We start from the raw sequence: 16,465 nt of genomic DNA on the forward strand, positions 1-16,465 counted from the left end.
GGAAAAAGTTTTTTTTTAATTTTTCTTTTATTTTCTATCTATATGTGACGATGGATATTAACTAACTTTGTTGTAATCATTTCAAGATAAAGGTAAGTAAAATTGTGATTCTGTACACTTAAAACTTATACAGTGCTGTATGTCAATTATATCTCAATAAAACTGGGAAAAAGAACAATTGCAATAAAGACATTTCTAAGGGAAAGAAAAAGACCTCATGTATTTAAATGGAAATTCTTTAATTAAAAGATAGACTAGCCATAGGTATGTACAATAACTCTACCCACTGGACACCATGTTCCCAGTTGGGTAAGTCAACTTACCTGTTACTGTTAGCCACCTTTGTTCACACTACTGAAAAAGATTGTAGAGTCCTCTAAATCAGGGGTCCCCAATCCCCAGGCCACACCACTACGGGTTCATGGCCTCTTAGGAACCGGGTCGCACAGCAGGAGGCAGGCAAGGGAGCAAAGCTTCATCTGTATTTACAGCCGCTCCCCGTTGTTCGCATCACCACCTGAGCCCCGCCTCCTGTCAGATCAGCAACGGCATTAGATTCTCATAGGAGTGCAAACCCTACTGTGAACTGCGCATGAGAAGGATCTAGGTTGCGCACTCCTTATGAGAATCTAATGCCTGATGATCTGAGGTGGAGCTGAGGCAGTGATGCTAGCGCTGGGGAGTGGCTGCAAATACAGATTATCATTAGCAGAGAGGTTTGACTGCACAGAGACCATAATAAGTCAATTGCTTGCATACTCATATCAAAACCCTGGGCTTCCCTGGTGGCGCAGTGGTTGAGAGTCCACCTGCTGATGCAGGGGACACGGGTTTGTGTCCCGGTCCAGGAAGATCCCACGTGCCGCAGAGCGGCTGGGCCCGTGAGCCATGGCCGCTGAGCCTGCGTGTCCGAAGCCTGTGCTCCGCAACGGGAGAGGCCACGACGGTGAGAGGTCCGCGTACCGCAAAAAAAAAAAAAAAAACCCTATCAGTGAGTGGCAAGTGAGAATTAAGCTGCATCTTACAGAGTAGACTGGACATAAGCAACAAACGTCAGGTGTCACTTTCTCCCATCACCCCCAGAGAGGACCACCTAGTTGCAGGAAAACAAGCTCAGGGGTCCCACTGATTCTGCATTATGGTGAGTTGTATAATTATTTCCTTATATATTACAATGTAATAATAATAAAGTGCACAATAAATGTAATGTGCTTGAATCATCGTGAAACCACCTCCCCCAGCCCCCCACCCCCGGTCTGTGGAAACCTGTCTTCCATGAAACCGGTCCCTGATGCCAAAAAGGTTGGGGGCCGCTGCCGTAAATTGACACAATTTTGCAAATCTGCACAAGCAACAGGTCTTTTACCAAATTAGTTGTTAAGCGGCTCTTTCCCTCTACCAAATATACTTTTTGAGGACAGGGAAGGCAAAGTATTCATCCCTGTGTTTCTGATATCCAACAATATTTTACTGGAACAAAGTAAGCACTTGACAAAAACTTACTGGTATCATCTGTGTGCTAGAAGCTTTAAAAATGCCTTACACAATCTACTCAACAAAGGCTTGGTGAATGAAGGCAGGAATGCATTTGCTAGATTTACAAGGAAGTTTGGTTGAGAAACTCTCAAAGTATTTGGCTATACATTTCCCCCCCATAGCTATAGAAAGCAGTAAGAAAAACATGGGAAATAAATCGCTGCTTACAAACCATAACTTAAAAAAAAAAAAAACTTACCTGCAGATCTGTTTTGTTTTTCTACTTCTGCAAATTAGATAACTGTATTTCTCTATTTCTAATTCTATTGATTAGATGATTCTATAATGATTAGTATCTACTTTAAAATCATAATCGTAAATCCCACACTCCTTTTTCTGCTCCATCTAAAATGAAGGGGAGAGACTAAAGGATAAGTCAGCATTAGGGGGCTAATGGACAGAATGATGGACAGACACACACCAGAACAGAAAAAGTCTACTTACTTCCAAATACTTGTTTTGTTAACTTATATTGTCTGTCAATAGCAGAAATTCTATATCTACATTTTAAAATTGACAGCATAGGGTCTGTGAACACCTTGAAACTGTAGGCAAAAATCTGTATTTTTCATTTTATTTTTCAAAGTTTGTTTTTATGATTAACATAGAGAGAAAAGGAGTTAGAGCATTAGGATACTGTTGCCTATAGCCATACACACAGTACTCTCAGCTGTGGTCCATACAATCACAATCAATTTATTTGTAACAGATTTATTGGTGTTTGGATTGAATAGGGTCAACAGAAATATTTGCAGGGGAAAGCTCCAGGTACTGACTACTCACTAATATCCTCTATGTTATATGAGATTATTTTAGTCTCAACTGAGAAAAGGCCATTTGAGGGACTGCTTCATAATCTTAAAAAAAAAAAAAAGTGAAAAAAAATCCAGTACTTACATGTATCTTTATTCTAAGTAAATAGTTTCAAGCATTTTAATACTAAAGAGTTTTCCCTGATCAAGGAATTAGACATCTGCACAATTTGAGCTCTTTTTCCCCTTACGCTGTAAAATTAACTTTCTCATCATGAAGGAAAATTATTTCTAAAGAGTCATGAAACTGGTAAAACCGAAAATGTACTCAACTCAGTAATTTGATGATCTACATTAGCTGAATGCTTTTAAAACACACTTTAATCCTCACAACACTTAAGAAGTGCTACAGTGATTAAGAATGCAGGCCTAGAGTCAAACCAAAGGGGCTCTGCCACCAATTAAGGTATTTGCAATCTTTAGCTCACTACTTTGTGCTTCAATTTCCTCATTTGAACAATGAGGATAATAATAATTTCCAACTCACTGGGTTGTTTTTTGGATGAAGTGAGAATACAAATGCTTAGAAAACATAAATATCAACTACTATTATTATCCTTAATCTACAATTTAAAAACTTTCAGTTTGAAAAATGTTTACCTCAACTGTGTTCCATTTTATACCATCACTCTATTTTAGGCTAGTATCTTGGACTATTACTACTTCATCATTTACGTGAAAGATATCAATCAAAAGAGTTAATTTATACAGTAAGAGGAGTTTCTTACTTAAGATCCCACATTTTAATATAGGCGTTTGGTGGCATATTTTTTTTTACAAAGATTATAAAATAATAAATGCAAAATGTAAAATATTAAAACTATATGAGTGTAAAAAAGTAGAAGTCCCTCATTCCCATTCCCCTATGCATGTTCTCAACTACTGTAATAGGCAATGTGAACCTCAATTTCCTTATGTGAAAAATGGAGATAATGATACCACTTAAAGTTTTTAAGATTAGAAATATTATGGATATGAAATACCTAGCACAGTGCCCAGGACATAGGTACTCAACAAATGCTTTATACCATTACAAGAAAGTCTGTGTTCCACTTCCTCTTCTCTTCAACAGATGAATAATAACAATAATACTTCTGGTCTAACCTTAGAGCATTACTGTCAAATGTGAAAATACTTCGTAAGTGGTAGTAAACATGTGAAGTATACTATTATTAGATGCTCCTTCTCCTTTAAGAGGCTGCTGCAATGGAAACATGATGACAGATTTCAGATTTTCATATTCATTTTGTTCCTAAAGCAGCACTTTACCAATAGCATGTGTAGATAGATGACAGCTAAACAAAACATTCTTTTTTTGATAAAACACAAATGCTTCATGGAAAACTCTTGCTAGGAAGGCTTCAATTACTTTTCCATATTTTTAGAACAAGATTGCTATTCTAATTTTCAAAAGACAAACAACTCCACATATGCTTGATCAATCTTAAAAGTACTGTGACATGGGTTAGAGCAACAGACTACCAAATAACCAAAGCACCGATTAAAAAAAAAAAAGCAAAATATTAGTAAATACACAAAACAATCTGAATTTCTGATACACGCTAAAGCAAAAGGCCACAATGCTTTTTTCCTTCAATTTCCATCTTAGCCACTTTTAACTATGAACTGCAGTTAGTTTCAAGCCACAATTAGCTCATGTTGAAGTCTAAAGCACGTGGAGACATTGATCAAATAATTATTTTGAAGGAAGCAAGAGATGGTGGAAAGGTAACTTTTTAGGAAACGAGGAATCAAAAGAGAAGCAAAAAGGTCAGAAGCTCTAATAATGGAAAAAAATCAAAGCTTTATTAACAGCAGATAAATTTAGTGATGAGTGCAAAACATGTATCTCTACAAAGATGAAGAGCAAAAGCTCTGGGTTCACAGATTTGCACTGTGGAGACCAAGTATTTAAATGTTCACTAGTATTTCAACCCCCCCAGTAACAGTACCATTAAAATCACTTAAGCATATGTAACTGTGATATTTTAAAGGATGGAAAAAAAATGATGTAGAAAAAAAGTAGTGGACACTCTTGAAGGTATTTTGAAAGTTAAGCTAACATTTTTCTTAATTGCAATTGTGAGTATAAATACTCCACCTCCAAATTTAACAATCAAATTTTTAAATAAAAATCTATCAATTGTGAATGTCAACAAACTATCAAATTATTACTATTTCCCCCGTATCAACTTCAGTTGGTACTAAGAATGAAGTCTCAGGGGCCATATCTTGTCTCATTAAAACTGTTGGGGACGTTTGCTTATACAGAACATTTACCATGTCTAATTATTTAATGTCTCTTTTTGAAGTATTGAGCAAATGGAGTTGCAAGCCAAATCCAATAGAATAAAAATGTTGGCGGGGTGATATAAAGTCAAATTTTAAAATAGTGGATTTTGATTAAAATGATTTTTCTTTAAACAGATCCATTTGGTAGTTGTTTTGTATCTGTTAACACAAAGAAAGAATAGTATTATGAAGTACATTCTCAGATTTGGTGCCCTAATTTTATCTCTGTATTACTTTGCTACTTTAAACAAATTCATAAAACCTATACAATTGATGTTAAAATTAAGAGTTGAAATCACACAACACATTAATCTTGGAAAAACGATCAAGAAAACAGCTATATAATGTTAGGAGTAAGAATCACTAGGGATTATGGGAAATATTTTCAGCTGATTTTAGAAAAAGAAATAATACCATAAGTACTTTTTATTTAGTGACATAAGCGACTGCTTTATAACCACCACCTGTGTTTTAGCTTTTTTTAAGACTATAAACAAACAAAAAAACTAAAAGTAATTAAAATAAAAAAACTTTAAAAAAAACCCTACTTCTTCCACTTCATGAACATCAGCAATGTAAAAGCCTTTTTATAAGAGGAAAGTAAAAATATTTTCCTAAAGCTAGTGGACTGTAATTCTTTTACACTGAAAGTAGAGAGAAACAGAAGACAACATTTATATCAAATATTAAACCTAGAGCAAGCTCACTGCTTCCTGATTCAAAAGTAAGGGAAGCACAGGCAACATACAAAGGATGAAAATGCACCGTCTCCTGAAAAAATTACCACACAAAGCTCCAATGACAACAAAATACAATTCAAAGCCACATTTGAAACTATGAATAAATACGCAAAATATGTACTACCTTCAAGGAAACAGCATGTTTTCTACTGACTACTTTTAAGTTGGCAGTTATAAGCCTAAATGGAAAACAAATGGGCAAAATGCAATTTTCAAAGGAAACTAAAGCACCATTAACGTTGAATATTTAAAACACGACGAGTCCATGTGCAATATAATTTTGCTCTCAATTTTGATAATTCAAACCAACTAATTTACAGAGTAAGGACAAACATAGAAAGAAAACTTTGAATAATAAGCATATGAGAATGTAAAAAATTCAACTCAAAGAATACTTAATAAGCAATACATGTTAGGTCCAATAGCTCCAGTCAATAATGACAGTATTAAAAAGTAGAATGTTCTCTCAATAAATAACGTTAGCATAAAACAGTTCTCACAGATAAGGCAATGTTCTGAAAGGTGAACATTATACTGATTCAGTATAGGCTAAATCTAAATCTCCTATTTTATAGAAAAAGAAAACTTCCTAGAGATGTCTGCAATCAAATTCACTTTGCTCCTGATGACATTAAAAAAAATTGTGCTCAAAAATTTGCACAAATTAATGCCATTTTCCTTTGCCACAATTTCTCAATTTGCCTCAATAAATTCATCTTACCAATTGTAGCTTTCAACTTTGAAAATATTTAACATGTAGCAATGTTCATAAGAATAACACAGCCATGTTTTAAAATCTTATTAAATTTTAATGGTAGTGATAAGCTGCGCTATCTTACTTTGATAAGTCATACTTCCCATTATGAAATAGAACGGCATTCTTTGGCCGATACAATTCTTAGGGTCAATATATTTTTGGTTTCTTCACTTTCTGTTTTCATTTAGCAAAGCTAGAAGACTGAAACCTTCCATACTTTAATAAAATGAATATAATAAACAGTAGCTAGGAAAATTCTGTTACAAATGGCAGCTATGCAGCAGTCTCCAGCCCCTACAGAGGAGATATCCATTTCATATTATTTTAATAATCCATCTTTTTTTTTAAAAAAAGCAAATACTTTAGCTTCATTGCTCATGTTGAAAAAGGTTCGGATTTTTTGTTTTAATGCATTCTTTCAAAAGTAATACAATGAATATACAGTGTTAATTCCCACGAATATAACTATATATAACTACACTTTCTCATAAAGAAGCTCAATTAAGTTGATAAGCTTTCAGTTTGCATGAGTTTTAGATGAAACATGATTTTCCTGATTGCATGAGGTAATAGTTTTCACCCTCACTTGTTCAATCTGCACTTGCTACAGAGGTACAATACACAGTGTACTACAGATATATACTTATAAAATTTTTATACATGTCGGTTCGTATCTATTGAAGTTTACCACAAGAGTGCAGTCACTTGGATTTTTCAGAAATACTCTGCCATTAATCAGGATATGCTTCTCATACAAAATGCAACAATGTTTCAACATAATACTATAATTAAATGTCAATAATGAAATATTTAACTTCAAGTAGAACACAATAAATCAAAAAACTGTATCTTCCCTATAATTAAAATGAAAAATTGAACTAAAGAAAAATCTATTGTAGGGGGAGAGGTGGCTACTGTAAAATTTTATACTTGAGTAAATAATCCTCCAAAGGTAGGCTGCTACATCCTACAAAAGAGAAAAAGGGTTTTCTCTAATAAATAATTACCTTCTAAAACATAATTGAAGTCTTCCTAAAAAATGGTTCGAAGACAAAAGTTGAAAATGGTGAAATAAAAGCCACTAGGGAAATCATAATGATTAACAAGAAAGGTTTTAGAGAGAGAGAGAGAGATCTAGGTTCAAAGGCCTGGTTGTACCACTTATAGAAACTTATGACTTTTGGCAAGTTTCTTAATCCTTTTTAGCCTCAATTTCTTCACCTGTAAAACTGATCCTTGTGCTAAATAAGAGATAGTAAAAGAGGTATTATCAGCACTGAGCCTGATACTTAGGGCCCAGTAAGGTAACTATAATGATTATTGTCAAGACAAACTTGGGTGGCGGGGGTGTTTATTAGTGACCTTGCAAAAACTGCTATGTTCCTGGCTTTAAAACCCACTCTGCTTGTTTGATAGTGTAATTACTGGTAGTTTTCTGCCGTTCACTTTCAATGTAAAGGACTCCAGAGAATTAAGAAGAAAAATAATCGAGGGGGTGGGGATTTAGAAACCTGATTTTACGGTTGGCAAGAACGTGGACTGAGGCAAAACCGTGTGCACTGCAGAATTTGTTAGCGGGCCGTCATATTACCTTTTAATTATCCTAATGATCACCAGCCGAGCTGATGGGGGTTCAAAGGATATCTCCCGGTATATGCTTTTTAAAACAAAATTACTTTAGGCAAAAGAAAAGTCTAGCACCCAGGACAATACTAAAGAGGATGAGTTATTAATTACTTATTGAATGACTCACTAAAGCTGTATATTTCAGGCAGAAACTAACTGTCCAAGATATACGACTTACTGCACAAAATTTTCATCTTCCATTCTGAACTGGATGGAATCCGTTTCCTCACCAAGCTCTCAATATTTAAAACTTCATCTTCGCTTAATTATTTCAAAAAACCCGAATGAAATAGGAATGATTAACCCTAAATTAATGAAAAAGGAGTGAGCTTTAAAAGCTGTCAAGTAAACTGCCTAAAGTTACACAGTTTGTAAGCTACATAAGGAGTTGGCATTCGAACTCGTAAAATCCAATAAATCTCGCTACACTCAAGCTTGCGCTTCCACTTGACTTCCCTAAACCATCCGGTAGAGAGAACATTCATTATGAAGCTTTTCTTTTCTTTTTTTGTGTTTCCTTCTCTGTTGCCAACCCTTCCATTTCACACTACCTCCTATGTTGGGCTACAAATTCCATACAACAACAGTCGAGGTGCACTAATGCTAGGAGTCGGAGTATAGGCCCGAAGAACAGAAATTGGTTTTACTTCCTACGCGGAATGGAGGTCTGGCGCCAGCACCAAAAGCGACAAACAGGCAGGGGTCCAGAGAGGCTGCAGACCGCGCCCAGGTCTCAAGTTTTAGTCAAGGCCCACGTTCCGGCCAGGCGAGGGGAGCAGAGAAGGTTATCCTTTCTTGACACCCTCGCCGCCGCGGGAACACAGAAGAGAAGGTTGGAGTCGCAGTAATAGTGCCCACAATAAATTCAAACCCCCTCTTCAGCCCGTTAAACGCACTTACTTGAGCGAAGTAATTTCCAAGACACAAGGCCGACACCGGCAACGGGAAGGGCCCCTCGGTCCTCCTGCCCCAGACGCTGGCGGTGACGACATCCGAGCCGCGCCGCCGAGAGCGAAGGCCCGGCGCATAGAGCGCGCGCTCCCGACAGGGGCTGGGCGGCTCCGCGGCGCCACCTTTAAGCGTCACTGGCGGGGCTCTGCTTCTAAACACCCGGGTTTGAACATGTCGCGGCTGAAGGGAGTAGCTGGGCGGGATCCCCGAGCGGGGTTCCGAGCTGAGAGGAGAGACTGCGGTGCCTCCGTACCCCAGGGGCTATTAAAGGCGGCGAGGAAGAGCGGGCAGTTAAACCTGTCGGGCCGCAACCTCAGTGAAGGTAAGATCCAGAGGTACGACCCGATTGTGCGACCTGGCAGAAAGCACTTGCCCCACGTAGCCTCCCTTTCCTCTGGCCTGGGTTTGGCCGCCTTTGGCCCAGGCTCCTAGCCAGGATCCCGGTGCTCGAATTCAGGCACTCATAACATTTCCACTGGTTCGGTCAGCTCGTTCGGTTCCTCCTTTCTCTCCAGGAGTGTCTGGTGCAGGGAATGTGCTGGGAATACGGTCAAAATTTAAACGGGGCGCTTTCTGGGATTCCTACATTCTGTGGAATAAACAACATAATGTTTGACTAAATTAGCTATCAAGTGATGGGCACATGCTTTGTTTCTTTGGCCCTCTGTTCCTCCTCTTAATTTAATCACTTAGGGCAGTTATCAGCGCTAAAATTCTGTATTTTATCTGCTCCTTTGTGAACTTAGAGTGAATGCCACTGTTCTCTATCAAGACCCTTTTCTGTGTGCAACTGGACAGAATCCTAAATACAAGGAATAATGAACATAATCCTAAATTGAAGATCAAGGTGGATGCCATACAGAGTGAATTTGGGGCCATCCTGAAAATCTAGTAAAGATAAAAAGCACAAATCTGGACACCATGAATGAATAATAGCCAGATGCTCTTCTGATTTTCTGTTGTATATGGGAGGGAGTGGGAAGTAGGGAGAGAGAGATTATGGCATTCCTCCTGTTTTCCTCTACTTATATTTAGGTTTAAGGCTACCTGGGATTAAAAGCTTCCATTTCCTTGTAATGATTGCTTTTTTTATTGTGCCATGTATAGAGTTGACCGTGCAGACAAATACTTGCTGAATGAATGGAAGGGTATATGACAAAATCTCTGCTCTACGTAGAAAAGCTTTTAATCAATGGGGACATTAGTATTCTAAAACTACAGATGTGCATATACACTTGCTTTTTCCAAAGCCTGGAACTTTCTATGTGATACCTGACTAGGGTTCACTCTGCTTCCTGTAGGACTCTGCTCAGATAGGCCCTTCCTAACTACCCTATCTAAATACCATTGCTAACATGTATTCTGTTTTTTTAATAACATTTATTACTGTCAGAATTTATATTATGTATTTATTTGTTTATTGTCTTCTCTCCTCCGCTAGAGTATTAGTTGTATGTGGTCAAGAAGCTTTGTTTTATTAATTGTTGTGTCCCTAGCACTCAAAATAGTGCTTAGTACATAGTAGATTCTTATTAAACATTTGTGGAAGGAATAAGTAAATGAATGAGTACTCCCAAATACTAAGTGTGTGCTGGAATGTACTTATTGATTGGATCCAGATGGTTTAGTCTATTAAAGTTTCAGGGAGCAAATGAATTTTGACTCCTAGCTTCATGATGACATGGATCAGGGCTGTTTAGGTCATTATTGTATAAACAAAGCCTAACATAATATCTGGCACATACTAGGTACTCAGCAAATTATGTTGAAGGTACAATATTTCATAAGAGACAAAAGATGTAAATGGAAGAGGCACATGGTATCTATAGCTTATATATAAAAAAGGAATTCTTGTTATCATAGTATAAAAGGTGTTTTTTTATCTAGTTGTAGCCTTCAACTTCATCTGTTGTCTCTCAGCCTTTGATATCCAAACTGCTGTAATTCTGAACTATTTGTAGTCCAGTATGGGGCCGTGTTTCTTATCTCCATATCTTTGCTCATGTAACTTTCAGATGCTTAATCTCCCTGTGTTTTATTTTCTCATTTATAATGTGATAGTAGGAATAGGACCTACTAAGGTTTAAATGAGATTATACACAAAAAAGGCCTGGTACATAAAAAGTACATGGTAAAAATTGGCCATTGCTATTACTGTTGCAATAGCCTCCTAAGTGGTTTTCTGAATTTCTTGTCTTAAATCTCACCCTCTAAATCAGTGTCATTACCAAGAATTATCTTTCCAAAACAAAGATCTTACTATGTCATTCACATTTAATGACTCCCAGTAGCCCACAAGATTCAGCATAAAGTTCTTAGTACAACAAACAAAAAAAGTCTTTTGAAATCTTGCCCCTAAGTGTCTACAATAAAGCCTCCTGTCTCTTTTCGGAATCCTATACTTTAACAACAACAACAATAGCAAATCGTTTTTCCCCCCGAGCAACCGTACTTTAAGGTTTTTTTAGAACAGTTTTAGGATTCCAGAAAGTTGAACAGACAGTACAGAGAGGTCTCATATACCCTCTCTCCCCAGCTCATAGTTTCCCCTATTATTAACATCTTGCATTATGTGGTACATTTGTCACAATTGATCAGCCAATATTGATATGTCATTATTAATTAAAGTCCATTATTTACGTTACTGTTCACTCTTAGTCTTACACAGTTCTATGAATTTTGACAAATGCATGTCATGTATCTACCATTCCAGTATCATATAGAATATTTTCACTGCCCTAAAAATCACCTGAGCCCTACCTATTTATTCCTTACCGTGCTTCTCCAGAAGCCCTGGCAGCCACTCATCTTTTTTTTTTTTAAATAAATTTATTTATTTATTTGTTTTTGGGTGTGTTGGGTCTTCGATGCTGCGCGCGGGCTTTCTCTAGTTGTGGAGAGCGGGGGCTACTCTTCGTTGTGGTGTGAGGGCTTCTGATCTCAGTGGCTTCTCTTGTTGTGGAGCATAGGCTCTAGATGTGTGGGCTTCAGTAGTTGTGGCTCGCAGGCTCTAGAGCTGAGGCTCAGTAGATGTGGTGCGTGGGCTTAGTTGCTCCGCGGCATGTGCACTCTTCCTGGGCAAGGCTCGAACCCGTGTCCCCTGCATTGGCAGGCTGATTCTTAACCACTGCACCACCAGGGAAGTCCCAGCCCCTCATCTTTTTACTCTTTCTATGGTTTTGCCTTTTCCAACATGTCATATAATTGGAATCATACAGTATGTAGCTTTTTCAGGCTGCCCTTTTTCACTAAGTAATGTGCATTTAAGGTTCCTCCATGTCTTTCCATGGCTTGATAGCTCATTTCATTTAACACTGAATGATATTGTACGGTATGGATGTACCATTTTATTTATCCATTCACCTTTCGAAGGACATTTTGGTTGCTTCCAGTTTTTGGCAATTATGAATGAAGCTGCTGTTTGTGTTCAGGTTTTTGCGTGGACATAAGTTTTCAATTCATTTGGGTACAAACCTAGGAGTGCCTTTGTTTTGCTTTTTGGAGCTTTCTGGAATTTTTTTTCCCTGAATATTTTTGATCTGCAGTTGGTTGAATATGCACATGCGGAACCCAAGGATACAGAGGGCGGACTGTATACTCCAGGTCTTTCTTTCGTCCTTTATATTTATATGATTATATAAATGTATTTGTAAAGTGCAGTCATGTCAATTGTTTCTAAATTGGAAAAATAGAACCTAGCCTTTAATTTTGGTGTATATAACAAAAAGCAGTTAAAATTCTGTTGATTCTTTTTTTTAAGAGCAAATGTGGATTTTTATTTGGAAAGAAATCATAATACATTTTAAAAAATTTAAAGCTAACAAATACCAAAAACATTCCAATTTTCAGAAAGGACAATATATATTTTTTACTAACTGCCTAACAGCTATATACAGGGCATGATTTCTATAATGCTTTCTTTCCTACATTTTTGACATCAAATTCTTTAGTCACTTCTTCATATGACAGTGGTTTTGCAATATCATTTTCTGTTGTAAGAATGGAAAGGTAATTCAGCCCTTCCTGTAGCATGGTTGCTATAATCTTTTTTTCCTTTAAGCACAGCATTTAATCTGTTTACATTTAATATAATTATTGATACATTTGAGTTTAAATCTATATTATTTTCATTCTTTCCATTTTGTTACTTTTTTCTTGTTTTATTTTGGTTTAATTTTTTTAAAATTTTTATTGGAGTATAGTTGACTTACAATGTTGTGTTAGTTTCAGGTGTACAGCAAAGTGAATCTGTTATACATATACATATATCCACTCTTTTTTAGATTCTTTTCCCGTATAGGCTATTACAGAGTACTGAGTAGGGTTCCCTGTGCTATACAGTAGGTCCTTATTATTTAGTTATCTATTTTGTATATAATAGTGTGTATATGTCAATCCCAATCTTCCAATTTATCCCTCCCCACCAAAATTCTATTGATTCTTATTCTTAAGTGTTGGCCTCCTGAAATGGATTCTTCTTAATGCGGTCACTTCTAAGAGCTGTGAGGCATTTTATTAACTAGATGGGGTTGTTAACTGGTACCCGTACAGTGCAGATAAATATTTACCTGTAACTGAAATCTGTGTACTCTTGAGGGTTTTTAGATACGCTTTCTTTTCTAGTTCCTTTGCAAAAGAACTAGGTCCTAGTTCTTTTGTAAAAATACTATTTATTATTTTCCTCTGTATATAACCAATATATCTACTATAGAAAAAGTAGAATCTATATACAGCATAAAAAATGAAAATAACCATCTACGGTTATCACTGTTGATATTTTGGAGGTTTTTCTTCTATAGTTTTTTTTGTGTATGTGTGAATATATTTAATTTACTTTCTGTTTTTTATTTTTAACAAATTCGGAATTGTACTGAGTTCTGCTTTTTTGACTTCTATTTGTACATTTTTCAGGGACACTTGAAAAATAGTCATTAAAATAATCAGATAATAGTCTGTCTTATGAATATTGTGATTAATTTAAATATCCAAATATTGTTGGCAGTTTTAGAGTCATCATTCTGAGTGTCAGTTCTATAAGTTACTTAGAAAGGTATACCCAAACAAAATAACTAATAATAACAAACTTCAAAGAAGAACATTAGAAATATTCTGGAAATTTTAAGTGACAGCTCTTTTCATGAGCAGCAGTGTGGGAATATATTATCTTTTGTTCAATATAGATATTGCAGCTCTTTTTCATTGGACCAGATAAAATGAAAGTAGAATTGTAAAGGAGATATTGATTGTTGCCTTGTGCTTGCATGACCATGGCAGAACAGTAGTGTAGGAATGTTTTTGAGTGACTCATCAAAAACTCAGTGAAAGTAAGAGGGGCCAGTGTTTGGAACAAAAGACTGCTGTAAATTCTAAAGGAAACCACACTATTGAAGTGACAAGAACATTGGTAAGTGGATAATTTATTAAATAAGCCAATTAAATTTGTTTGGAAACCATATTATTTGAAAGAGAAATATGGGTGTAAGGCTATCATTCCTTATCTTGAAGAGAGCAGTTTGGTTAGTTTCTGTTTGTGGAATTAAGTAAATAGGTCTAGGGCTTCTAGGCCCCAAGATGTCATGTTGTCTGTTTTAGGGTAATGAAAATTTGCCATGTTCAGTTTGTACAGTTTGTTGTGACAGGATAAAAAGTGTAACACAAACCATATGTTTACTAAGATTTTAAATAACCATCCTTAAATCTGTATTAACCATGTTCTGCTTTACTATTTAGCTTAACTCTGTATTTTGACTCCTGATTGTCTTAATGGAATTTACTGTTATATTCTAAAAAGCTAATGAGAATTAACCAAAGTATCGGTTTTATAACAAATAATTCCAGAAAGATATGCTTCCAGGTGAGTAGATCATCAAAACAAGCTAATTCTTTTTTTTTTTTTTTTTTTTTTGCTGTACGCGGGCCTCTCACTGTTGTGGCCTCTCCCGTTGCGGAGCACAGGCTCCGGACGCACAGGCTCAGCGGCCATGGTTCATGGGCCCAGCCGCTCCGCGGCATGTGGGATCCTCCCGGGCCGGGGCACGAACCTGTGTCCCCTGCATCGGCAGGCGGACCCTCAACCACTGCGCCACCAGGGAAGCCCAAAAAACAAGCTAATTCTTAAACAGTTCTTAGAAATGAAAACACGAGAAAAGTGCCTTAATCCATATGTAATGGTAAAATCTGAGGTGAACATTTAATTTTTCGTTTACTGAAATCCAGGGAAGTCTACTTGTTTAGATTATAAAACAAGGACCTTGACAGTTAATTGAAAATCCCATTCCTATTTCTTGATATGTTGATATATTTCTAAATGTTAGTATTTTAACCTGTTGGGATGTGTATCCCAAGTTATCGCCAATGCCAAAGTTTATTTAATAAATTAGTGCAAATTTAAACTTACCCCTATATTAATATCATGTTCACTCACTTGCATTTTAATATGTTTTCTTGAGTAGAAGAGAAAAAATACAGGCTGGGAAGAATGGAATTATAGTTTCAGTGAGGCTTGTCTTCACTATAAAACTGAATGTACCCTCAAGTTAATGTAATAAATTCAAGCATGTTTCTCTCTTAAAGTGATTAGTAAACATGTTTCCTTTTTATATGTTTAACATTGTTTCACTTTTTTCTTACAGTATCCTGGACTTCAGGAAAGAAGTGTTCTCTTCATGCATTCTAAAATAACAATGGTTCAGGTGTTCTAAACCACAAAGATATATTCCTTTGAATCAACCTAAAGCTGCAACTGAGTTAATGCCTTCCATATAACCTTTTAATTTTACTTTGGGGTGTTTGTGTGTGTGTGTGTGTGTGTGTGTGTGTGTGTGTGTGTGTGTGTGTGTTAAACTTTAAAGATAGCCTCAAAGTGGCACTATAATATTATGGTTTATCAATTTGGAATTCTTTGTTTAATTTAATGAGGCCATTGGTGGCCATACATAAACTACTGTGGAGAAAATTGGAATGTTTACCAATGAGCTTTCCCGGATCCTTTACAGAGTGACTTGATCTATTGGTTTATTCTTTTAAAGTGCTCATAATTGGGTAGACAGTTTAGTAAATGGCATTTGTAAGATAAACTATTATCAGAATATTACCCTGCATCTAGCAAAAGCCTTTTTGTGCTACTGTTATTGGATTCTAGCATTTAAGTGACAGTAGGGCTCTCTCATTTAATCAGCGAGGAAACTGGGGACCAGAGATACTAGGTTACTGGCCAGTTTGATTAGTTATACAGTTTAAACCAGAGCCTTAGGTCCCTGACTCTTTGGTCAGTGGTATGTCCATGATGCTATACTGTGTATCATAGTTGAATATATTTACAATCTTTTAGAAGATGGTAATCAACTTAGACTAGATATAGACTTTAATGGGTATGATTTTCTGCCTTAAGTAAACAGTTATTATTGTATACTGTGCATGATCATTATATTTATGAAACTGTCCAAAGGAGCCCAAAAAATTTTTTAAATCTCATGATTGATTGCTCCTATAGTTTACTGGCTACACATTCTTTTATTCAGCCATGTAAACACCATTTTAGATGTGTTTTTTATTTCTTCTCTGTTTCTTCACCTACCCACTTGTATCTTCCTCAAATTAGACAGTTCTCTGCTGTCAACCCATTTGTGACTCCCTATTTCTGTAATTAGCTGTTGTCAATGGAAGAAGGAATGAATTGCCAAAAAAAACATGTAAAGAAATCGTTTTTCAATGTTTGTTAAGGGTCATGCCATCCCTTGTGGAAGTCTCTA

General features: G+C 36.3%; 2 protein-coding genes across 4 annotated transcripts in view; one reads left to right on the plus strand and one right to left on the minus strand.

Moving 5' to 3' along the window:
* The window catches only part of SRSF11 (serine and arginine rich splicing factor 11), a 55,282-nt gene extending 46,537 nt beyond the window's left edge, over positions 1 to 8,745 (minus strand). For 2 of the 3 annotated variants that reach the window (XM_081224728.1, XM_081224721.1), the window contains exon 1: positions 8,664 to 8,745. The gene's annotated coding sequence lies outside the window, so the exon portion shown is untranslated. The remainder of the gene's footprint in view (positions 1 to 8,663) is intronic. The other variant, XM_081224727.1, reaches the window with a different exon arrangement.
* A 109-nt stretch (positions 8,746 to 8,854) lies between these two features.
* LRRC40 (leucine rich repeat containing 40) overlaps positions 8,855 to 16,465 on the plus strand; it is a 52,068-nt gene continuing 44,457 nt past the window's right edge. The window contains exon 1 of the mRNA XM_081226593.1: positions 8,855 to 9,036. Coding sequence (XP_081082719.1) covers positions 8,886 to 9,036 — 151 coding nt within the window. The 5' untranslated portion in view covers positions 8,855 to 8,885. The remainder of the gene's footprint in view (positions 9,037 to 16,465) is intronic.

This window comes from Mesoplodon bidens (assembly GCF_964165515.1).
Source record: "Mesoplodon bidens genome assembly, chromosome: 2".
In the NCBI taxonomy this organism is placed as follows: domain Eukaryota; kingdom Metazoa; phylum Chordata; class Mammalia; order Artiodactyla; family Ziphiidae; genus Mesoplodon; species Mesoplodon bidens.